Genomic DNA, 26,056 nt, shown 5'->3' with positions numbered 1-26,056 from the left:
TCCTTCTGCCCACTCTTCATCCTTCCTCATCAGCTATTTTTATCCTCACTGGTGGGCTGAATGAGAGCAGAAAGAGCCTGGACGTGCAGCATCTCTGGTGCAGGACTGAGTCCTCCTCTGAGTATGTGCTCAGAAGCGTGACAGCTGGCTCATACGACAGACTTGTAAGTTTCTGAGAAACCTCCATACTGAATTCACAGTGACTCTCCTGCCTTGCACTCCCACCAACACTGAATTAAAGTTCTTCTTTTGCCCCCACCCTCTCCCCAGCATGTAGTAATAAAAAAACGTCCCAACTAGAAGCTGCTGAGATGGTGCCTGCCATCCAGCCTGAGGATCCCCAGGACCCAGAAGGCAGAAGAGCATGGAATGTAAGAGTACTTAATAGTACTGACCTACCCTGGTGTGTGGTGAGGTCGGAGTTAATACATATAAGCCCTTACAACAGTGCCTGCCAATAATGTATGAATCATTGCTATTATTTACTCACTTAAAAACATTTTAAAACATCAGAGATTCTGGAGTCCTGCTGCCCTGGAAAGCTGTCCTCTCTTGCTCCCTTGTGGGACATCGGGGTCTACCAGCAGCTGTCAGGTCTGCGCTTCAGCGACTCTACCCACTGAGCCATCCTACTGGCCTGAGATTTTATTCTAACAAAGGTTCACAATCACAATGGTCCTTAAAATGACAGGGCTGTTACAGAATGTATATAATCTCTGACTAAGTGAGCAGAATCAGCAGTCTCCTGCAGTGTACTATTTCACAGCCTTCTTCTGAAGATTGAGTCCAGATTTAAACACTCAACTTTGAAAGAAACCAAAAACCTAGAAATGTGCTTGGGGGAGAGCACCAGGAATAACCAACATCAAATGAAGGACAGTTAGAGAAGCTGGAACCCTGACCTGGAAAGGACGAGGATGAGAGGTGGCAGTCTAAACGGCTACCCTTCCTCTGTTTTAAACAGGAGGACAGAGAAGAGCAAACTCAGCCCCATAAGAAAACTATGTAACAAACAGCAAAGGCACTCCGGGCAGGAATGGCAACTTCCTAAAACACAGACACAAAGTGAAAACCCAACTGTGCTCCTAAGCAGGGCTAGCACTTTAGGTAGGTTAGACTTCACTGGGCCTACAAAAGTCTCTTTCACACTGAAGACACACAGACTAATCCAAAACTGCAGGTGACTGCAGAGATGGCAGGGACAGGAGAGAGGGAAGGCAGGAAGCGGAAACTGGAATCAGGAGGCCCAGCTCTCCCTGCATCAGCACAGCTCAGTGCCCCACTCTCGGTCCTTCCCACCCTTTGGGACTCAGATGTCCTCCCATAAACTCCACACTTGGGAACCTCAGAAAGGCTGTCAGGAAAACTCTCCTTGTAACTAAGCTCTTCAGTGACACGGGTCACTGCATTTCCTGCCACCTCACACAATGCACAAAGTGGAGTGCACTTCCCTTCCTTCCCCCTGGAAACCCCTCTCCCTCCTACAGAGTTCCTACTGATAAATTTATCAGAACAACTGATAAATCCACACAGATACATTATTGCTAACAAACTCACATTCTGCATTAGGGTTCATTTCACTGTGAATGCTACTGTCTGGGAGTTTCATCAATATATGACACAGAATTTGCCTCTACCTTTAGAAGTAAATGTGTGACACGCTCATTATTAAGCAATCTCCTGAATACTCATCTTACAAAACAAACTCTACAACCACTGAACAATGTATTTTTTAAGCATAATACTAGAAAACAACTATTTTTCAAAATCTGTTTTCACGTAATTTTCTTAATTCTTTTCTAATCTAAAAATTCTAATTTATCATATTACTATAACAAATAACCATAAAATGTTGATTTTCACTTTAACATCAAACTATTTATTTACTCAAAATGCTATTTTATATATCCTGTAAGGGGCAGGAATGTAACTAAGAAATTGATTCCTTTAAATCAATTTGACATCCACAATACTATGTGTGATCTTACCAAAATGCTTTACATTTCTAAATACCACAAAAATAATAGTCAAACTGAAAAGCTTTACTGAGTTTTCACTTGCAGGGTGGAAGGAGAAAACTAGAACAAGAAGTGCCTGGCTAACCGGTGTCTAACCGTTTGGACTGCAGCGATTTCTTTCTCATCCTGAAAGGGAGGCCTTCTGTAATGAAATCCAGCCCATCTGATCATTTTGTACTGTAGAAGTACACAGACATCACATTGTAACCTACTAATTGTATAATTATCTGTTCCTTTCAAATGCATTTAAAGAAAAGAGTAAGATCCAGCGTATACTGAACAATCAGTTCATTAGAATTTCATTTTACAAATATTTTGAACATCTTTAATCAGTTAAGTCCTGTTTCACCTCTCTTTAGGCTAATTCTTCATTATACACACACATGCATCCCATCTTCTCTAGCTTTCCGTTGCTTCTAAATTCGAGTCATATAATTGGTCTGTTTCTCAATGTGCAATCTAAAGTACAAGGCAAGATTAGCACCAGAGGCCCCACTAGCCTCTTCCAAAGGGAAACCATTGACTGTGTCAACACAGTGATGAGCACGCTGCAGCAGAGGACCAGGCTCAAGCCCTACTGACGTAAGAACAGCAGAACTGAGCCTGGAAGCGCAGGCTCCTAATCTAGCTACTTGGGCGTCTGAGGCAGAAGGATTGAAAGTTCAAGTTCTGCCTGGGCAAAGTGAATTTCAGGCCAGCCTGAGCAGCTTAGTGAGACCATCAAAATGAAGAACTGGCCGGGCGGTGGTGGCGCACGCCTTTAATCCCAGCACTCGGGAGGCAGAGCCAGGTGGATCTCTGTGAGTTCGAGGCCAGCCTGGTCTACAGAGCGAGATCCAGGAACGGCGCAAAGCTACACCACAGAGAAACCCTGTCTCAAAAAACAACAGATTGGGAAAAGATCTTCACCAACCCCACATCTGACAGAGGATTGATCTCCACAATATATAAAGAACTCAAGAAACTAGACATCAAAGCACTGAACAGTCCAATTAAAAAATGGGCTAAAGAGCTAAACAGAGAATTCACAAAACAAGAACTACAAATGGCTGAAAGACATTTAAAGAAATGCTCAACATCCTTAATCATCAGAGAAATGCAAATCAAAACGACACTGAGATACCACCTTACACCTGTTAGAATGGCTAAGATCAAAAACACCAATGACAACCAATGTTGGAGAGGATGTGGAGCAAAGGGAACACTCCTCCACTGTTGGTGGGAATGTAAACTTGTACAACCACTGTGGAAATCAGTATGGCAGTTTCTCAGAAAATTAGGAATCGAACTACCTCAAGACCCAGCCATCCCACTCTTGGGCATATACCCAAAGAATGCTGATACATATCATAAAGATACATGCTCAGCTATGTTCATAGCAGCACTATTTGTAATAGCCAGAACCTGGAAACAACCTAGATGCCCATCAGCGGAAGAATGGATGAAAAAAATGTGGTACATATACACAATGGAGTACTACTCAGCAGAGAAAAACAATGAAAGCATGAAATTTGCAGGCAAATGGATGGAACTAGAAAAAATCATCCTGAGTGAGGTAACCCAAACCCAGAAAGACAGTTATGGTATGTACTCACTCATTGGTGGATTCTAGATATAAAATAAAGAACAATCAGACCACAACCCATAGAACCATAGAGGCCATATATATAGCATGGAGGTCCCTAGGATGACTGTGGCATATAGTCAATTTCAGTTTTACTCAATTATTGAAAAAAAATAGCCAAATGAATGGAAACACATGAACTATGAACCAAAGGCTGAGGGGCTCCCAGCTGGATCAGGCCCTCTGAATAGGTGAGACAGTTGATTGGCTTGATCAGTTTGGGAGGCATCTAGGCAGTGGGACCAAGTCCTGTGCTCATTCCATGAGTTGGCTGTTTGAAACCAGGAACTTATGCAGGGACACTTGGCTTAGTCTGGGAGGAAGGGACTGGACCTCCCTGGACTGAGTCTACCAAGTTGATCACAGTCCTCGGGGGAGGACTTGTCCTGGAGGAGGTGGGAATGGAGGGTGGGCTGGGGTTAAGGGGAGGGCGTGGGAGGGGGGAGAATAGGGGAACTCATGGCTGATATGTAGAACTGAATGGTATTGTAAAATAAAAAATATATATCACAAAAAAAAAAAAAACCAAACCAAAAAAAAAAACCAAAAAAAAAAACAAAAACAAAAACAAAAAAAAGAAAACAAACAAAAAAAAGCTTAGAGACAAAATGAAGAACTGAGAGAGCAGGGACATGGCTCAGTAGGACACGCAGTATCGAGCATGTGTGAGGCTCTGGTTTAATTTCTAGTATCACAAAAGCAAAAAACAAACAAACCAACAAACCTCAATCTCACTTACTATTTAACTTTCTGTGTATAAGTTTCTCATTTGCAAATTAAGAACAAAAACATCTAGATTCTGTAACTGTGTATGTGGTACCCAGCAGGTAATAATTTATTGAATGAAAACATAAAACTCTTGAGCATTGCGGAAGCAGTATTTGTGAAAGACTTAGCACACTATCAGGCACACTAAAAGCTCACATTAAATACTGTCACCGCCCGAACTTTTAATGTGTCCTATTTCTCATACTCCAAAACATTTTTGTTCCATTTTCAAAAGAAGTCTATGGTTATTAATTTAGCCTTACTGTGTCTCCAATGCCTTCTCTTGCACCGAGTCTCGATTTACGTCTATGGTTTGGAGTCCCACCCCTTAGTACTACCTTTTTTTGTCCATCCAGATAACAAATCTTTGCTCTTACCTCACAAAGCCCAGAAAGCCCTTTCCAATCTCTCTGGTTTTAGTACCCCACCCCACCCCCGCCTTCTTGGAACTCTATCTTTATTTACTTGGTATTATCTACTGCTGTCTAAGCTTTTAAGAACTTTGTCGATTCCATTTCACCTTTTCCTTTCATATCACCTAACTGGCCCCCAAACAAATGGATGCCCACTGCATTTAGTCCAAACTGGGAGATCTAAGCCATTGGTAAGATGAGGCGACACGGCGGGGGGAAGGTGCTCTATGCTGCTAGTGTGTTCCCAGGAAGGTCGTGAGTGATAGTCCTTTTCTTTCTGCAATGTTATAACTGTGATTTTACAGACCCTAAGGTCCTAAGAGCCTTCTTGAGCATATATGAACAAAAGAATGCATAAACAGATGGCAGTGAAATATTAAGGGCTATTTCTTTTCTCTATTTATAATTTTTGTGTTTTAATAATTCAGTGATTCACATAAGACATCAGAGTGATCCTCTGCTGCACTGTGCCCAGTGTCCCCTAACTAATGTTTACTGCTCAGTGTTTTCCAATAACTGGTATTTTCATAACGTTATGTTCAAAACACAAGACTTTCTATTGCAAAAGTGATACTATCAATGTATTTAAATATATGTAAAACACCAAATATAATTTTAAAATATTCTTACCTAATCCTTTTTGTCCTGGATTCTTTGCAAAATTAAAAGTAAACTGGTAAAAATCCTTAAATCGTCCTGGTTCTTTCAATTCTTGTTCCATCTTGGGTATTTGGGCCTTTAGTTTTTCTATGCTGTCACATCTACATTATAAAATTAAGTTTGTAAACGGTTAACTTTTCACTAGAAATTAAAAAACTTACTTAATTATTCCTATGAGGGCTTGCATTTGTTTCCTAGAACTTATTTTTTAAAATCAGATATATGGGATTTCATCTTTTTACATATATTAAGAAGGCAGTCTCCCCTTAGTCACAGGGATGTAAGTCCCTCACTGACCCCTGAAACCTTGGTGAGCATCATGCCTCAGAGATATGCAGCTTCTTCTTGCACATACAGCGCTATGATACAAAGTGTAATTTATAAATGAGACAAAGCAAGACATTAATCAGAACTAATCATAAAACAATTACGTGGCAATGAAAATATTATGCATGTATTCTCCATCTACTTAGAAGGAACGCCTCTCTGGCACATCTTAACTGCCAGCATCACTGCTCCTACACTGTTGGACGGACCACTGTGAAATAAAGTAGGGCCACCTGGACATAAGTACTAGGATCGCAATCTGGTAACTGAGAAAACCACTAAGTGACTACCAGACAGGCAGGTACAGTGAGGGTTGCTGGACAAAGGGCAGCTGATACTTCAGGCAGGACAGCAGGACAGTTTAAAAATCTTTCTGCTCTAGTCAGAATGATGCCCAACTTAAAACTGAGGGATTTTTTTTTTCCTGGAAACTTTCAACTAATAATTTGGGAACACCGTCAACTATAAGTCACTAAAACTTCAAAAAAGCCACGGATAAAGGGTGACTCTTGTCTAGAGTTAGCTTAATGAAGACAATGGAATGATGAAATGTTAGAATTACTTTTTATATATATGAACTCACCAAACTCAACACACTGACGTACAGACTCCACTTCTACCCCAGTGACCAGATAAGAACGTCCACACTCAGCTCCACAGCCGCTACTCTCGCTGTGGTGGGCACAGCTGCACAGCAGTTAGTCACAGGTCTAGCTTCCCCACAGCTAGAACAAGGTCTCTTGCTAAGGAAGCGTTCTTCTGGAAAACTTGCTTTTACTAAATATTAGCTAAAGCTTGTACTGCCTTCATCTGAATCACCTAAAGTAGGATTAGGATGTTTTTTCTATTTACAAAACTTTCAAAGAGCTAAAAAGGTCCATGTACTTCATTAGTTCCTCACAACAATGGCCTTATGATAGAAATATCCCATTTCTTAAAGATTCTACAAACAAATCAACCTGCTCTCTCCTCTAAACTTTCTGCTTTTTATCTGCCTTCTATGTTCTCTCTAATATTTCAGGTCATATTTTATATTGCATTCTCCATAGACCGTGACATTCCTTTTCCCTAAGTTCCAGTGACATCTGCCACAGAGAAGCCCAGCAGACTCCAGCTGGCTCGGTTTGGCTCAAACACAGGGTCCAGGCACATTATCAATTTATTGTCTCTCTGTGTCATGCCCACCATTCTCTGCCCTGCTTTGCAGTGGTCAGCCACAAACCACTGAACATTATTATTTTTGCCAGCTCGCCCACTGTCAGGGTCTACTGACAGGGCTAGAAGGCTAGGGGAGGAAAGGAGATTCTTACCGAGGTTGTTGTCAATGCAGGAAAATGGTTTTAGTGTGTGGAAGGTCCCAGCAGTGCCTACCAGTGGGGGCAACTCTTACAGCAACCCACCCACTGACCTCTAACCAGTTTTTATTCAGCATGGAAGCAGCCCTTCCTCTCCCCCAGGGACTGAATTCCGGCCTGTCTGGCTGGCTCACTCAATGCAGTCCCATGGGTGGCGAGAGCGACTGCCACCTCTTTACACCTTAGGGTTTTCTTTTACACAGTCTAGTACTTCTTTACACTTTGTGGTCAAATTACTGGGGAGGCTGTATCCTGACTGGGCCCTAAGACTCAGTAAGCAGAGTCCTGCTTGTGTCCTGACTGGAATAGCACCTGGTGTTATTACCTGTTAGGGGTCAGTAAGTACCTCCCTCACAGAAGTGGTCATGAAGAGGTAGGCAAAGCAGGTATTGGGATGAAGCCATGCTTGGTTAATGGGAACTTTTTTTTGTTTTGTTAGATTTTGGAGACAGGATCTCACATGGTAGCCCACGCTGGCCTTGAGCACCTGTCGCTGAGGATGACCTGAACTCCTGCATCTGCCTCCCGAGGGCTGGGCATTCCTGGGCTTCCCACCAGGCCCAGCTTTCAGACTATTTCTACAGTCCCATCAAACAGAGATTGTCAGCAAAACCTTTACCTATGACTTTTCAATCTACCTATTCAAACACATTCAGCCAAACTAGCCATCAAGGCACTAAGTAGAAGAAAAGCATTTAATACCCTCTAGTTTTTAAATTCTGTATTTTACCAGTTCAAAGTACACTGCCTCAAATTAGGAAATAATTTACTTGCTCATTTCACTTTGCTATAAATATTAATGTCAGGTAATTTGAATATTAGTTACTCTCCTAGGAACAAATGATTCAAGGACAATGCAGTTAGAGGAGGCTACAAAGTTATACTGGCATTTGGCAAACCCAGAAAATATCAGGGAAACAACATACTGACTCAATACTGTTTGTGGGCTAGTAAAAACTTAAATTTCCATTTAAAAACAGATGAAAAAATTGAGCTCCATCCTTCTCCTAGCTAGTCATCATCTCCTACGGAAGTGACATACTCACCCTAATTCTGTCATACCATCCATGAACTCCTGTTTGGAGAACTCGCACTGTGTGGCTGCCCTGAACTTCCATGCAATGATCAACACACTAATGCTGGCTGGATCGAGGGCCAGATCATCACAGAACTGTTGTATACCATCTATTCCAATTTTATTTTCATCTTGAGGATCTTTAAAAATACCAATACAATATAAAATTAATGCAATACTTATAAGGTTATAGTCATAACAAAAAGATGCTGTTTTATTACTTATTTTAATTACTTATTTAAAACAAATCACAATATACCAAAGACATGAAGCAATATTATTTTTACAGCTGTTTCCCCATATAACAACCAAAGTCACTATTAAAGTGTACAGGACAGTGTAAAAGTAGTCAGACATTTAATGTTTAAAAGTCTCACTTATGGAGCCACAGGCTTGGTGCCATACCCCTTTACTTCCAGTACTAGGGAGGCAGAAACAGGTGGATGTCTGTGAGTTCCAGGCTAGCCTGGTCTACATAGTGAGTTCCAGAATATCCAGAGTTACATAATGAGATCTGTCTAAAAACAAAACAAAACACAAAAAAAAAACCACCTCACTTATCCATGTGAAAAAGTTATACATACAAATAAAATAAGATCTGCTTAACCAAGGGCAAGGGATTTTGGGTCAACACACCCCTATTTTATTTAATCAGGCATTCAAAATTAACAATATTAAATTAGAAAACTTTTTTTCTTAAAATTTATTTTATCACAATCACTTAAGTTCTAGTAAAGTCAAATATACAATTCAATCTTAATCTCAACAGTATAAATATCTGATGTTTACAATAGGAAACCTGTGAAGTTTAAAAAAAGACATATACAAAGAGATTCCCCTATATTGCTACCAAATATGATTTGCTAAAGTCTAAAGTATCTGGTAGTGACTCTAGCAGATAAATGATGCATATAAGGCTGGGTGTGTAGTTCAGTGGCAGAGCATTTGCCTGGCCTGCATAATGGTAAAGCCCTAGATTTACTCCCCGTATTACTAAAAAATGAAAAATAAAGCAAGACTTTGGAGCATGAATTATGTATGTAACATAATCCCACTTGGGTGAAATTTTGAAAATGGCTCTATATATGTTTGCATAAACAAAAGACAGGCATGTACTCATACTGAACTGTTAAACATAGGTTACTCTCAGGAGAATAAGGAACAGCTAAACTATTAACCTTTTCCTCTCTTTTTTTTTTCTTTTTTTTTCTTTTTTCCCCTTTCAGAGATGGTCTTATAATTTAGGCCAGGCTAACCTTGAACTCTCAATCCAACTCCTCTGTCTCTGAGATACAGGATTGTACCACTATGCTCAGCTTTTCAAGTTTTTTAAAGTATGTGTTACATTACAAAAAGTTATGACACAGACTTTCTTAAAACCCGGCTCAGCAAACTTTACTAACACAAGGTTAGGAAAAATTGCCTCTAATCTTCCCTTCTCAAACTATGTGATGGGGATAGGCCAAGCAGAGATTAAGCGCCAAGGAGATCATCTCTAAGGTATTTCTAGTTCCAGGATCTGCTGTAGCTCTGCTGCACACACTGACTCCACAGTCTGTGGAGCTGATGTCTCAGAACCAGTCTTTAGCTTGGAAAAACTTTGCTCAACACAGTGAAGTTATCTGGCACTCACCTTTGTATCTATTGTACAGTTGTTCTAACTTCTTCCTGTCCAAGGATCCTTTTACACTCTCCCGGATATAAAGTTCTGGATTTTGAAAAAAGTTATCTGTTGCAACATCTAACTTCCAGTCATTTTGAGAAAGACAACTCACTGCAGTTTTCTCGCTAGATTGTGTGAAGATCATAAACTGACGAACTTTATCCTTCTGCGATGATTTCAACTTGTTCTAGGAGAACCAGAAAACAGACTGAGACTGTGCAAAGTCACACACCACGACCCCCCACATCAACGCAGCTAAGCCACCGCCATTAGAACGTGTGCTTCACAAACCACGAAAGCATTTCCACTATGACTTCCTTGTGATCCATCGTCAATCAGCAAGACAATTTAAAAGTACCTGAGCTCTTTTTCTATTTCCTCTCTGCTGTCTGCTCTGTTCCCTCCCCCGAGGCCTGGCTCTCCTCCCTCCTATCCCCTCCTTCCTTCTAATAAAGCCCTCGGTAACTCTAAAATAAATAAATAAATAAATAAATAAATAAATAAATAAACAAACAAATAAAAATAATAAAAATAAAAAAAAATAAAAGTATCTGATACAGCAAGGGTGGCAGCCTCCTGGAAGGGTGGCCAGCGAGACAGAACAAGAGCACTCAGCCAGGGGCAACCCGCCATGGCAAGGAGCACTCACAGGCATTGCTGCAATCCCACTGCCCAGGCCAGCACTCCCTCCCAAGAGTGTGCTCTTTTCACCAAATGGAGGAGGCGATGGCACAGGACAGCCTACATTTCTCCGGGGTGGTGTTTAGGAAACATACAATGCTACCAGAATTGCCTCAAATCAGAAGCACCCACACTACTTAGACACTTCCTTTAAAGGGGTCTTTGAATTACACATTTACTTAGTGTGTGTACGTGCGCACATGTGTGGGGGAGGGTGTGCACACACATGCATGTGCACATACTTATGGCACACACATGTCAAGATGCGATGTGGAGGGCAGAGGACAGTTTGCAGGAGTCACTTCTCCCTTCTCCCATCCATGTCTTCGGGAGAGAACTCAGGCTGCAGACTTGGCGGCAGGCAGTTCCTTTGCCAGCTGAGCCGTCGCTGGTCCCTGAGACACTCTCACTAAGAGTCTCCCTTGGTTTCTCTAGAAGGAATCCGCTCTCTTTTTCCATGCTTGGCCTAAGAGGCCCCAAGTTTTCCCTTGCCCGACACTGACAAAGATTCTGAGACAGGGCCATCAGGCTCTGCTCTGTCCTGCCCTCAAAGACTGTGCTCTCCCCTCCCACTCAAGCCGGGCTCCTGGACAAGGCCCTGCACTCTTCCTCCTTGCAAGTCCCATTTCTGTTTTCTCGGTAAAATACTTGGGCTCTTCTAATGCTATAATGTAAATGGAGGGTCAAACACATTAAAGAGACAGCGTTGTGTCTTTTAAGCAACACACCTGGAACTCCAACATCTGAACATGGAGAAAACAGACCCGGAGGCTAGGTTCTTGGTTCACCAAACTTGCCCAACTTATAAAGGAAAAATGAGGGAAGAACAGGAGTAGCCTTCAAAATTCAAATCCTGGTAATTTTTCCGGGACCCTTCCTGCTTGATGGATATTTAAAAAGCTTTTGAGAGTCTCGGGGAGACTATCAAAGATACAAGCATCACCACTACCACAGAGGGAAAATGAGACTACAAAATCCAGTGTAAAACAAACCCTCTCTCTCGGAACACGAAATCCACCTATGCCCAGGAGCCTCATCTATCACTCTCTCCTCTCTCTGCAAATGTTAATGCACGAGTTACAAATTACAACCTCAACCACTATCCTCCACTGAAAGAGAAATTGTAAAATACACTAGCTGCCCTTCAATTATAAGCCTACCACCTCTGGATACCACCTCAGTTATAGCCCAGTGCTTCTCAACCTGTGGGTCATGACCCCTTTGCCAAACCTTTAGCTCTGAAAATATTTACATTACAATTCATAACAGTAGCAAAATTACAGTTATGAAGTGGTAACGGAAATAATTTTATGGCTGGGGTTACCACAACATGAGGAACTGTGTTAAAGGGTCGCAGCATTAGGAAGGTTGAAAACCACTGCTCTAGCCTATCCATGAGATGCATCTCTCAAAGATCCAGGATTACTCTTATCCTTGAAATGTATTATTCAGTGACAATCCTAATGAAATAACAAAAAAGGAAATAATTTAAATTCCTGAAAGTTAATTAACTGAAAGTAAACAAGAAACTCATTTTTATTTCAACCTTGGAAATTATTCTGAAATACGGCATAGTTTCTCCCCCTAACCACAGGGTATCTGACATATTTATATACCTTTAAAGTATCTGGGTGTCACTGTTATCATCAGGGCCACTTATGCACAATGCAGAAAGTGAAGCTGGAAACTACTTTTTAATTAACCCTGATAAAACTTCTTACATAGCTCCCCACCACCACCCCCAACTCCCCACCCCACTGCCTCGCTGCCTATTCTTCTAAAGTTGGAGGTAGCAAGACAGTCTAGCCTACCTGGGATTTTAATCCAACAGTATTGAGCCCAGTACACTGTCCCTGCTGGAGACAGGAACTCCAAAAGCACAGCTTAAACTACTCTACAAGTCGAGAATCACTCACTGCCTTGCCTTGGTGACTTCCTGACAGAAAGCTAAATATTGGAAGACAGAGAGGGGAAAGATAAAAAGACTGTCTTGTCCAACTAAGCAACAACATTACATGAACTACTTAATTTCATGTCACACCACTTGTTTTTAATACAGTAACTATTCCGTCTGGCACAAATGTAAACTTTCGGTCTGTGGGGAAATAAACACATTCTTCAAAAGCAACTAGTTACCCATTTGTAACCTCATAAACAACTGGGCAGCACCTGGCGAAGATCGATAGAGGGAGGCAGAGAGCTGAGAGGTCACGTGATACCCGTTTCTGCCTGCTCCTGCAATGTCTGATAAGCACCACCACTTCTGGGATGGCTGTCACATTCCTCTCAGCTCCGCACCTAGAGCAAGTTTTAGCACTCACTTTCCTCCGGAAGGATGCACTTTCTTCAGACCACAGGGCTCTCCTAGGTAAACTACATCTGCACTCTGCTCAAGCTGGTTAGAATCCTAACACGCCCACCCTCCTTTCCCAGGCCACACAGGTGGTATTTACTGGGCAAGGTGTTTCAATCCAAGAGAGAATGGCATCAAAAGTTGGCCAACCTCAGGAGAAGGGTCACTAGATTTAGCAGGGCATGATTGAGAAACAGGAGATAAGAGGGTGGATTTAAAAAAAAAAAAAAAAAAACTGAAGAGGAAGAAAGGGCAGATTTTTCTTTCTTAAATTTGGTTTCTTGAGACAAGGTTTCTCTGTGTAGCCCTGGCTGTCCTGGAACTTGCTCTGTAGACCAGGTTAGACTTGAACTCACAGAGATCCACCTGCCTCTGCCTCCTGAGTGCTGAGATTAAAGGTGTACGCCACAATGCCTGGCTGTAGATTTTCTCTATTTATATAAAAAAGCTAATGGAGACCACTTTCCATGAGACAGCCTCAAAGACTCGGCAGTCGAATGTGTGCTGTGGACTGATTTCCTTTGCTGCGTACTGAAAAGGACTACAGCAGAGTGGCTGGTAAATCGGCTAAGCCGTGCAACATCAATCCTCACAAGTGTTAAACTCACTCAGACATTACTGAGTTTTCAAGAAAAGTCAACAGTGGTAAGCAGGAGAGGACACACAATACTCAGGTTCTGTTAGGATTCTTACTTTTATTCTAGAGCAAAAAAAAAAAAAAGAAAGAGAGAAAGAAAGAAAGAAAAGAGAGGGGTGGGAGAAGAAAACCCAGAAAAATTCCATAATCTGAACAATAAAACTCATCTATTTTCTTTACAAAATAAAAAAAAAATGCCTAGACTGTGAACACATACCACTTTGTACCTAAATCTTCCCTCCTTTTTTAACTTAATAAACTTAAGACTCACATTAGAAAAGAAACAAACAAAACAACCTTTCTGGAAAGACGGTGTGGCTCAGTGGTAGAATACATACTGCAAGTTTAATGTCCAGCACCAAAATAAGAGGTTTATCCGAAAAATTCAAATACGGTGTTTTAGATCTAGCCAAGCACATCTTCAAGCATATTTTACCACTAAACTCACAAAACAGTGATTAGATGAACAGATTACATAAAATCATAATAATGTCTTCCTATTATGCTCCCCAAGAAAAATCATGTGCATGGAAAATGACCTCCTGGCCAACTAACACCCCAAATTTTCAAAACAGAAGTAACTTGACTGAGAAGCGGTGCTTGTAAAACGAAAATTCCTTCATTAATTTTCACCCACAATGTTCATCTTCTTCCCTTTCCCTCAGCCTCAGCCTCAATCTCAACTCTAGGACACTCGGGTCCACAGTTTCAAAGAACCTTTTCAAAGTGAGCACCAGTGTTTCGCCTGCAGGCATGCATGCATATCAAGTGCCTATAGAAGCTGGATGAGGGAGGGCATCGGATCCTCTGGAACTGGAGTCACAGATGATTGTGAGCTGCCATGTGGATACCTAACTGGGTCCTCTGTAAGAGCGCTAAGTCTCTTACACTCTGAGCCATATCTCCAGCTCTGGAATTACTTTTTGAAATGCAATTCTAGTTAGCTGATATCTAGTTCACAAAAGTCAATGTTTCAAAATATCAGAATACCTTAATGAGGCCAGGTATATAGGTATAGTGGCAGAGAAGGCAGATCTATGAGTTCAGGTCAGTCTGGTCCACATAGCGAGTCCCAGGCTAGCTAGGGCTACTTAGTGAGATTCTGACTCAAAATAAAAACAAAACAACCTTAATGATCATGTGTTACTTTCATGAAAAACTCTGTGTCTAGCAGGTGCCACTAAGACAGCTCAGCCGGTAGAGGTACTTGCTACCAAGCCTGATGATCCGAGTTCAATCCCCAAGACTCACATGGTAGAAAGAGAGAATTAACTCCACAACTTGTTCCAAATTCCAAATGTGCACTCTGGCACATATGCACCCCCACACATAAATACATAAATGTAATAGTTTTTAAAAAGCTCTGTGTGGCTAATGTGATTAGGATGTGATTAACATTTTTAAATTCCCATGATATTTATAAGAGCTAGCTTTAGTCTAGCAAGCTATGTTTTCTTATGTAAGACCAAGTCTGTGGCAGACAGTCCAATGTTACCCATACCCAACCCCTCAACTACAAATGGCCTTTCCACAGATCACAGGTCAAAAGTGCAGGAAAAGTCAATTCAGTGAGGTGATCTGCTGCAAGAGAATACTTTCACCTACAGGCAAAGTTCTGCTCCAGGGAAGTAAGGGTAGACTGCCTATGCCTTTCCTTTGGCTGCAGAGGAACACTGTAACATGGATTGTCGACATTGAAGAGTCTCCTCTCAGGCCTACCTGGCAAGGGTTCCACTCCACCCATAGAAAACTAATCTCTGCTGCAGTAAACAAAGTTTTACAGTTCCAGGCATTTAACATGAATTAAATTAACCTTAACTGGTATACAGTAAGGAGTCTTATAGGTCCATAAATTAAGCAAGAATAAGCGGGGGGGGGGGGGGGGGGGGGGGAGGTAACAAGACAAAATTATTTAAATAGTAAATGAAAAATAATGACCATATTTATTTGAGCTACTACTGTGTCAGACCTTGTGCTAGTCAATTTTTCTTTTCTTTTTCTTTCTTTTTTTTTTTTTGGATGGCGGGGATCTGTGGGGAAGAGATAGGACTGGCCTTTGTGGCCACAGGCTAGCCTGAAACTTGACAGTACCGACTCAGCTGCCCAAGCTGAGTTTAGAGGCAACAGATCATCCTGATTTACATATAACAACTCAGAAAAGGGGTCTCACTGGGCCCATCTTACAGGGAAGGAAAACAAGGCTCCGGGTAGAAGCTACACTCACCCAAAAGAGCAAAGCCAGTACCCAAAGCACGGTGCCTTCCTTCAAAGAGTGCAGGTGCAGTCTTTCCATTTATTCTATGCACAACTTCATGGGCAAATGAGAACAAGGTTACAAAGTGCAGCCACTGATTCAGCACAGAGTGCGGGGAGAGGAGGGCAGCATTCACCTCCTCTAACAGAACTGACTTTTCCCTTCTCAATGCCAATATCAGCCTTCAAACTGCAAATGCCCTTTAAACACTGGCTCGTCGTCTAGTCCCCAGGCTGACACAGGGATTGGGATGGAACATCTATTTAGGGCTTTGCTGGGGGAGTAAGGGGATAGGTTATTTTTAAGACAAGTAATAAAACAAGATGAAAAGTATATTTATGGTTCCATGACAGTCTGTTTTTTAAACAAATGACAGTCTATAGCTTTGACTGAAGAGACAGAAAGACCTACAGCTACTGGAAGTCATAGTTTCCTTTTCCAATGAAAAGGCTGGACATAGAAAATATAAACAGACAGGTTATGGCCAGAACTGAAGGGACTGAGTACAATTTCCAATACTAAGCTAAAACAAACAGCTCTTAGAGTATTCTTTTACATTCTAAAATACGGTGTAGAATAATAACTGAAAAGTTATGAGCTGTGCAGCTTATCATTCATTCTTTAGTTTTCTGCACCATGAATAATAGTTTATATCATATAAGAGGCAGGTAGTACCCTGCCACTGAACAGAAAGTCAAGAATGCTGTATAGTTACTATTTACAAGGATATAATCAGAAAGTACATCTATACAATTCAGAATGGTTGCAGAGAATATTCCTCACAGGGGCTGTTTGAGCGGTGTCTTACTCACACTGTAGCCCAGGCTGGCCTAGACCTCACCACGTAGCCTTGGGTAGCAATCCTGTCCCCACTGCCCATCAGAAGCACGCACAATCACACCTGACTCAAAGTTTTTAACAAGTGTTCTACTGATAGACAGTTAAACAAGTTTCTCTTCATTTCACCTCAGAATTGGGAGGTTAGTCAAAAGATGTCTGTTGTTGAAAATGGAATAAGGTCTTGGTTTTCCACAGAAAGTGTTGGACTACTTAAAAGTTATTTTCGCTCATTTCTAGTTAACTCTGGTAAGAGGACAGAACAAGTTCCTCCAGTTTGACTGTTGGTGGTCACTTTTCTGTTGATCTTCCCTACCTTACCATTTGAGCATCTAACAAGCAGTCATAATAGGTAACTTTGCTCTTCAAGTTGGTGTAATGATTACTATCCCAGCCCCTTGAGAAACTGAAACAGAAAGATCATTTGAGCCCAGGAGCTGGAGACCAGCCTGGGAAATCTCACTTCAAAAATAAATTAAAAAGTAAATAAACAAACAAATAAATAAAATTGCTTTGCCCTTTTCATAAAAATTTTTCTACAAAAAAGTTCTAAAAAACAACAACAAAGCCCCAAAGAACTGTGTATTTTAAAAGTTTCATAGATAACCACAATGATTAGCATTCAACAGCCAATGCAATATTTGTTTCATAAAGATCCTTAAAAAGTGAAATCTAGGGGTTGGGGATTTAGCTCAGGGGTAGAGCGCTTGCCTAGAAAGTGCAAGGCCCTGGGTTCGGTCCTTAGCTCCAGAAAAAAAAAGTGAAATCTAATTTTAAGTTTTCTTATCTACTCAAATCTTAAGCAATACTCTAATAATGCAATCAATACTCTAAATGGGAGATAGGGACTGCTCATGTATCCCATACATAGCTAAAAATGACCTTGAACTTCTGACCCTCTTCTCTAGGCCTCTAGGGTGCTAAGATTATTGGTATAAACCACCATGGCCAGTTTATATAGTGGTGGGGCGAAACCCAGGGCTTTATTCAAGCACTCTACCAACATTCCAGCCTCTTAAATGTTTATTAAAATTAAAACATACCAACCTAACAAGGGATGGTTATATATACTTCAGCAACTGATCACTATGCTCTGTAGGGAGGGATTCAAAAGTATAATTCAATACAATTCTTTAGAAAATTACTATTTGAGTAAATCTCTTAAAATTTTACAATGCAGACCCCCAGTTTAATGCAGATATACATTATGCAGAAAACACTAATGCACATAAAATAAAAATAATCATTTAAAAAATTTAAATCACAAAAGTAATGAAAGATGTCATTGGAGGTGCTTTTTCTTGGTTGAGGGGTACAAACCTAAAGTAATGAGGTAAGTCAATCATTTAGCTACTCAATAACTTGTTTCTGTCCACACAGCAACTGAGCCCTATTTGGAATTACTCTCTTCATCAACTGTCATGGTTGACTCTGTCATGGCCTGAATACCACATAGTACTATTTATGTTTGTATTGTTTCCTCCTTTGTCTGCTTGCTTTGAGGTAGGGTCTTACTATAGAGCCCTGGTTGTCTCTGAACACATTATATGTTACCCAGGCTGGCTTTGACTCCCACTTGGGATCCTCCTGCCTCAGCCCCGGCATACTGGGATAATAGGCACCACCATATCCAGAACCTTACATCCTGTACTTTAGAGACTTTCTTGGCAGGGATGTAGCATGGTGATAGAAAACTTGGCTACCAGGCACAAGCCCCTAAGCTGGTCCTCAGCACCTCAGAGCTATGTGTGAAAGGTGCTGCCTCAGACTTCCTCTAGGTATGTACACACCCACTAAGAGACCGTAATATGAAGCACTTGACTCAAATGAGTCCTGGTCTTTTACAAATTAAGAAAAACAAAAATCTCAATCAGTTAATTTTATTTCCAATGTTTTTCACTATACACGAAAGAGTTTTAATTTTCAATTACATATTTAATGTTTACATCAGACCCTTTGATTTATTATAGAATTTAATATAGAAGCAACTTGCTTGCATTCAATATAAGAAACTAGTCAAACTAGTCAGAGATTCCATACCAGTAGTGAAATGTTGCTTGATTTTTCTTTCTTTTTCTTCTTTTTCTTTCTTTCTTTCTTTTTAAAGGGGAAAACTGAGGCCTGGAGGAGGTATCATGTAAGAATCAGGACGGTGTCTGTAATCCCTGCTTTTTCCTATACTAGCTCTTCACCTTGCTCAAATCACCAAGAACCACCAATGCTGTCACCAGCCATGCTGACAGGAGGTGGTAATACTTCCTGCTCCACAGATGGGAGGAGGAATACAGTTAGAAGCTGTAAGACGAGCGTGTGCTATGTTCTCAATAACTCTCAATTGCCTCTCTCCTCAAAGGCCCAGTTTTCTGTATATAGTCATTGAGATGCATACAAATCACCAAAACATCCAACTTAAGAAAAATACATTTTTAAAATTAACCCTTGAACAGCTAGAGGAAAATGTTGTATTAAACATTATATAGTGAAACAGAATTCAAAACTCTGTACACATAAGCTACAGAAGAAAAAACTTTAGCTGAGTAGTGGTGGCAGACGCCTTTAATCCTAGCACTCAGGGAGGCAAAGTCAGGTGGATCTCTATGAGTTCAAGGTCAGCCTGGTCTACAGAGTAAGATCCAGGACAGCCAGAGCTGAAAGAAAGAGAGAAAGAGAAAGAAGGAAAGAAAGAGAAAGACAAAGAAGGAAAGAAAGAACTTTAATAAGAGTCTTGAATGGAAAGGACTGTCTGAAAATATCATGTTGTAACAGGATACCTGAGACAAAAAAACACTACCACAGCACTCAGAGTTTAGCAGGGCTTCCCCTCTGCTTCTCTCTCCGAAGCAAAAGTCTGGTATCCTCCCAATGTTCCCCAAGACAAAGCCCCAGCTATCACTCCACTCCCTCCCACTCCAGCAGCCTTCCATACACTCATACACTGCTACCAGTCTCACAAGCTCTTCTCCACCCTATTCCTGCAAGGCTTAGTCTCTCAACTCCCAGTTTGTTTCAGTTTTCTCTCCTCCACCGAGCGCAAACACTATTTTGCTATTTTGTATCCCCACTTCCACCATGCCCCAGTGTGCGTCTAATCATCCTCTGTCCTAATAGGGTCTTTTCCCGTTACACTTAACACTTCGTAAATAGTAGCAGGAAAATATAGACAATGTCTACTCTTTGACTTTCCCTAGATTTCTAACTTTCCAGGTTTCCCTCTGATAGATACAGATGTATCTCCAAGCTTAGAACAGAGTGAGGAATATAGCAGATACCTAATGAATGTTAGAAGCAGTCAGGCCCTGCTTTACTTGCCGCTTATACAGAAGATATGCAACACATTCTAAAGAACAACCCAGGGCAGATTTACATATTGCATTTTTAGTGCCTGCAAATAGCAAAAAATACAATATACATTTCAAAGTCTATATATTTTAAAGCCATTAAAACAGTAATTAACAATATTAACTACCCATTAATTTTAATTTTGCTACTTAACTTATTTATTTTAATAGTTATTTTCCTATTTAATATAATTTAATCTCAAGTGCAATTTTCAGCCATTTTTCTAGATTTCCTTTCTAGTCTTAACTTTACAGACTTATACATGTACCACAAATACTAGGAAATGACAGGCTGGGAGAAAATAGTTACATTTTTATAACCATCTTACAAACCTGAACCTCAAAACTTTCTTGAGCCTCCATTTCTACTTTTATAAAGGGAAGGGGACAAGTCAGATATCTCTTAAGACACTATAGGTCTAAAATCTTTTGGTAATTTATAAAAATCAAATAGGCTACACAATCTACATAGACCTTACACATTTAAAAACCATTAGAATCATCAAATTATTAAACTCGTTACAACTTTTGAAGCTAACAAACCCAGTCCTGCCATCTTACTAGGAAAAAACTCACATGTTTTGAGTACTTCTTAAAATACACTTGCCTATCAGGCATGAAGCCCTGCCTAGGTTTGATCCCCAGCCCGGGTTATTTTTGGTCTCTCTGTGAGTGTGAAAGACAGGTAACTGGATTTTTTTCTAATAGAAATATTTCAGATATTCAGTCATTTATGTCTTTCCTAAAACTGACAATAATTCATGTTGTAGAAATTAGCCGTGGTACACCTACCAGAAACAAAGCAAACAAAAACTCCTAACAGCCTACAACTGCACTGAGAAAAAAAACTACAAATTTATAATGAAATAAACTTACTGTAAGATTCTTATGGGCCTATGTTGACTTTCTAAACTAACAAGACCATACCAAGACAGTCCCAGTGACATAAAATGAGTTAAGGCATAGAAAGTGCTTTAAGTTAAGGGCATCTTGTCACAACCAGTACGATTGCATGACCTGTGGCTAAGTTCCAAAACGAGCTAATTTAATATTAACCAAAGGGACAGAAGGCTACAAGCCCAAACCCAAAGTGAGCTCTCCTCTAAACAGCATGAATCCTACATTCCCAAAGAGCATTGGCAGGCACTGGATTCGAGGAGACTCTGATGTAGGCTGTTGGAAGCTGCATACACACACCGCGATGATAAATGTTCATCAGAGACCCGCACTTCATTAACTCAGCCTGCTACAAGCACCTCAATAAGAGGGTGGAAACTCTTAGGGGTTCAGGGGTAATGTCCAAGGCCTGTCCAAGAAGAAACTGCAGACTCTCTGTTGGGTCTTTGAATTTACACTGTACTCTCAATCCAAACACTAATCCTGTACTTTACAGGAAAGCTTTCTTACAAAATATAAAGTTTTAAGAACTTAGCACAGAAGAGAAATCTTTAATTTGTGGGACCAAACCACATAATCTACACAGGAGACCAAAGCAGCTGGGGGCTGGGGCCACTTAAGTGTCACTGAGCGAAAAACAACCCCCCACAACTGAAGACTGGAGCACACCCTCCTCCCCAAAGAGGCCCTTCTGCTCTCCGGAGCGACAGGACCCCTATCACTTCTACTATTCACCCAGCAGCCTGCCTGGTCACACTCCAACAAGGTGTGACTGTATACTTCCAAACTGAAAAACAGTGTCCAGCAGCGCCAGGTACTTAATGACAAAGGAGTCAGCTCACTACAGCGTCCTCCAGCTTCCGTGACTTTTTCTCACCCAAACAAAAACCAGGAGGGGAGCAACTTGACAAACTGTTTTTTAAGAACCACAAATGGTCCCTAACTGCTATAATAAAGCAATTACTCCTCCCACCCCAAGCAAATAGAGCAGACGCTCGGAAGGCAGCAGGTCTCGGGTCCCCCGGCTGCACTTCCGTCCGCAGCCCGGAGCCTCCCAGTCCTCTCGCTGGGACCGAGCCTCTGCCGAGCCGCCCCAACTCCCGGGCGCCCGGCGCCAGCGCGGACCGGGAAGGCCGACGCCGGCTCGCCAGGGCCGCCAGCACCGAGGGGCCCGGCCGGGACCAGGCAGCGCCGGGCCCGCTGCCCAGGCGCCGCCCGGCCGCACAATGGGGCGCGGGCCGTCCCCCAACGCCTCCGCGCCCGGCGCCCGGCCCCGCTCCGGCGACTAGGCCCCGCCGCGCTCCGCTGCCCGGCCCTCGCGTAGCGGCGGCGCCGGGAAGGGACGGGCCGAGGCGGGCGCCGGCCGAGCAGGGGTAGCGGAGCGCGGCCGGGCTGGGGGCCCGAGCCGGGCGGCACGGCGCCGCGGTGCCTCACCATGTTGGTGTCCTCCGGACCTCTCCCCTCCTCCTCCGGCTCCGCAGCGAATGGACGGCGGCGGCGGCGGCGGCGCCTCTCACGGGCTCGCCGGGCTCCCGCTCATGCGCAGTGCGGCGGCCCGCGGAGCGGCCGGGCCGCGGGAGGCGGAGGGCGCGGGCCCCGGGGTGGGCGGCCTGGCCTGCCGGCATCCGTGGCGCGAGCAGCCGGGCGACCCGGCCGCCGGGGCTGAGGCCATGCGCCGAGCCCCGCGCGGCGGGTGACTGCGAGCACGAGCGGGGCGCCGGCCGGCGCGTCGGCACGCGGGGCGGCGGGGCCCTGCCTGCGCCCCCACTCCGGGCGCCGCGATCACGGCCGCGTCCTGTCCGCCGTGCGCTCCTAATAGCTCCACGGCAGAGTTCCCGGGTAAGTTTGGGGAAGAATCCGGGAGACTATTGCACCTAGAGTCACTGTCATGGTGGACTGTCCAAGCTCGACCTAGCCGGGCTTCTGAGCTGCGATCCGGAGGACGCGTGTGTGCTGCAAGGAGAAAGAAATACAGTGCTCCCTGCAGAGGAAGGAAATAAAACAGCAAGTTCGGCGCTTTAAAAAGCTGTCCAAGATTGCCCATGTTTGTGTATATCACCCAACAGTACCATCCGCATCTTCATCACCAATATGGGGCTCCCCTCAGCACAGACACCAGATCAGCCCTGGAAGTTAGTTTCTACTAAGACAATTCTTAGTTTCTGCTAAGACAACTGTAACTCCTTAAGGCCTCCTACTACTGCTTAGAACTAGCCACGTGTTGGGAGCTCCCAGAGCCCTACAGAGGCAGATCTTTGGCGCTGCAGACCTGTCATTCATTCATTCTTTCCGACATCAGCATATGTACGCTGATGTGGCTAACTTCTTGCGAGGCCCTAAGAAAATAACGTGTAGCAAGTGTGAAACTGGGTCACACCTGTGGATGTTCTCTAGGAACTCAACCTGGCAACCTAAAATATTAACGAAGAAGCCTCTGTCTCTTGCTGCACTCCATCAGACATTATTGCAGCGGTAGCTTGTAGGTTTTCTTAAAGCTCTTTCCAAAGTGCCAGTTCCAAGGGACGATTCTTAGTTCCACTTGACCTCTTTCTCTCCTGCATTTCAACACTTCCTCCTGGAATTTCCATCATTTTCCATGATTTTACTTGTTTCTAGTCTCCCCTCCTCTGACCATACTTCTTTGCTAGCTAAACTCTTTGGCTTTTCAGTGATGCGCTTTCCACAACCAAGCCCGAATCTCTTCATTATTGTACTTCCTAGACTCCTGTTCATATCCCCCAATGAGTCCAAAATCTTTACTGACGCTCTGCATGGTGTGTCCTAAACACTAATTCTACTCATTCCACAGACCCCCCCAAAGCCAAAACCTACCCCAAACCTTTCCCCCACTGCTTTTTCATCATGCAAGCTAAATATCAGAACCATCCACAATGGCTCAACCTCATTTCCCTTAGTCTAAGCTTGTCAGTTTTATCACCTAAACAACCTGCCTTCTGCTTCTGTCCCTTAGCCAAGAGTCCATTATCTCTCATCAGTTGTTTCCTCCAGCCCCTTTTGAGATGGTGGGGTCTGACCATGTAGCCCAGGCTGAGCTGCCTAAGATATGTGTCCCCCATCCCATCTTCTCTATACTTTTCCTTCTGTCCCAGAGTTGTCTGTCTGCAATACAGACCGGAATCTCTTCCTCAGCAGTCTCCAAGAACTATCCTAACGGGAGCCTCTCTGGAGTTACAGCGGGTTTTCTCCAAGAACTATCCTAACAGGAGCCTCTCTGGAGTCCGAGGGTTTTCTCCAAGAACTATCCTAATGGGAGCTTCTCTGGAGTCCGCGGGTTTTCTCCGCTTGTCTTCCGCCTTTGTCATAGCCCTCCACACGAATGCAGCTCAGATTTCAATGTTTGCCTGCTAAGCATGATATACTTCATATTTCCTGGCTTGGTCTTATTTTGTCTCTGGCACACATGAGTGAGGGTTCCCTGTGTATCGTACTGTATAAGCCCATGAGACTCATGCAAAAATTTAGGTCTAAGCTATGCCCATTTGTAGGGAGCACCGAAGCACAGAGTGGGTAAGTAATATGCCTAAGGTTACACAGCAAATAATAGAGCTATGACTTAAACTCAGACAATCCACTTATAATGTGTTCTCTAAACTACCACAGTTTCTTTCTTACTCTGGACTTCCACAATTGGGGCATCTTGTTTTACATTTCTATGACCCCTACTGTATATTGTTAGATTTAAGACATCATCTGATAATCTTTTGTCTCTGACCAGGGCAAAGACCTGATCATGTACATCTTTGAGGTAATTTTGTTTGTTTTGTTTGTATGTGGGGTCAGTGATGCATGGCATTTGTCTGGAGGTCAGAGGACAACTTCAGGTGTCATGCGCCTTCAACGTTGTTTAAAGTGGGGTTCCTGTTGTTTTCCACCTCATATTGCCAGACTGACTGACCCTTGAACTCCGGGGATTCTCCAGTGTCCACCACTTTTTATCTCCCTGTAGAGGTAGTGGGATTACAGACACATGAACTATGTGCCCTACTTTTCCATACCTTCTGGAGTTTGAACTCAAGTCCTCATGCTTATTGAGGCAAGTGTTTTACCCTATCTTTGAGTTTTTAGTGTTGGGTGAAAAGCTGACCACCACCACCCCCAGTCTGTGTGTGTGTGTGTGTGTGTGTGTGTGTGTGTGTATGACACACACACACACTCACACTCACACTCACACAAGGTGGGGGGAGCAGCAGTTGGATAAATTAAAGGAAAATAATCAGATAGCTCTCCGTGGGTCTTAAGACTGCATAGGATTGTGGGTATACAGCTCAGTGGTAGAATGTTTGCCCTGCACTTAAAAATCTTACAAAAAAACACTTATAGCAATAACTGGACCAGGTGTGGTGGCACATGCTTTTAATTCCAGTACTTGTTAGGCAGATGCAAGTGAAGGCCAGGTCAGTATACATAGCAAGTTCCAGCTCAGCCAGGGCTACACAGTGAGAGCCTGTCTCAAAAGAAGTTATAATAATATGTCCATACAATTTTTATTGTAATAAGATATTCATGCTCCTTGGCAGGTGCATATTATACACATGGTCATATGGTAAATGCAATAGCAATGGTACACATCACTACATTTCCAGGTTACAGAACTGAATGTGAAATGGAGAATATTAATCATTATTATTGTGTGAGATAAGCATATTTGTGAAACTTGTTCTGGTTATTTTTTTAAATGGCAGGTTCTTGAAGATAAAGTATAAATTACAGTATTTGATTAACAAAAGGTATTCATTAATATGTTGTTTCAAATGCTTTAGTTTTTTTTTCAGATAAAGAAAGTTGTGTGTGTGTAGTATGTTTGCAGATGTGCACATACCTTTGCACAACACATGTGGAGACCACTGAGGAGATCAGATGTCCTGCTGTATCACTCTCTGCCTCACTCTGCCTCACTCTTTTGAGGCAGGGTCTCTTAATGAACCTGGAGCTAGGCTAGCTTCCAGCAACCTCCAGTGATCCTCCTATCTCAGCTCACCCCCACCCCAGCAGTGGGGTTACAGGCTGGCATGCCTTTGTATGTGGATGCTGGAATCTGAACTCAGGTCCCTGTGTTTAAGTAGCAGCCTCCCTTACCTACTGCGCTATCTCTCTGGCCCCTCAAATACATAATTTTAAAAACTACTTTTATAGCA

General features: G+C 42.7%; 1 protein-coding gene across 5 annotated transcripts in view; it reads right to left on the bottom strand.

Moving 5' to 3' along the window:
• Dcun1d1 (defective in cullin neddylation 1 domain containing 1) overlaps positions 1–26,056 on the bottom strand; it is a 37,196-nt gene that overhangs the window by 10,033 nt on the left and 1,107 nt on the right. For 2 of the 5 annotated variants that reach the window (XM_016000178.3, XM_076573861.1), the window contains exons 2-4: positions 9,874–10,090; positions 8,212–8,380; positions 5,454–5,584 (exon numbers count right to left, since the gene is read on the bottom strand). In XM_016000178.3, coding sequence (XP_015855664.1) covers positions 5,454–5,584; positions 8,212–8,380; positions 9,874–10,048 — 475 coding nt within the window. In that variant the 5' untranslated portion in view covers positions 10,049–10,090. Of the gene's footprint in view, positions 1–5,453; positions 5,585–8,211; positions 8,381–9,873; positions 10,091–15,798; positions 15,878–21,873; positions 22,059–22,334; positions 22,472–26,056 lie in introns of those variants that run through there. The other 3 variants (XM_076573862.1, XM_042278951.2, XM_076573860.1) reach the window with 3 other exon arrangements.

The sequence above is a fragment of the Peromyscus maniculatus genome, chromosome 6 (assembly GCF_049852395.1).
Source record: "Peromyscus maniculatus bairdii isolate BWxNUB_F1_BW_parent chromosome 6, HU_Pman_BW_mat_3.1, whole genome shotgun sequence".
NCBI classification, from domain to species: domain Eukaryota; kingdom Metazoa; phylum Chordata; class Mammalia; order Rodentia; family Cricetidae; genus Peromyscus; species Peromyscus maniculatus.
Note: the sequence above shows the minus strand (reverse complement) of the source record. Positions and strands in the feature narration are given on the sequence as shown.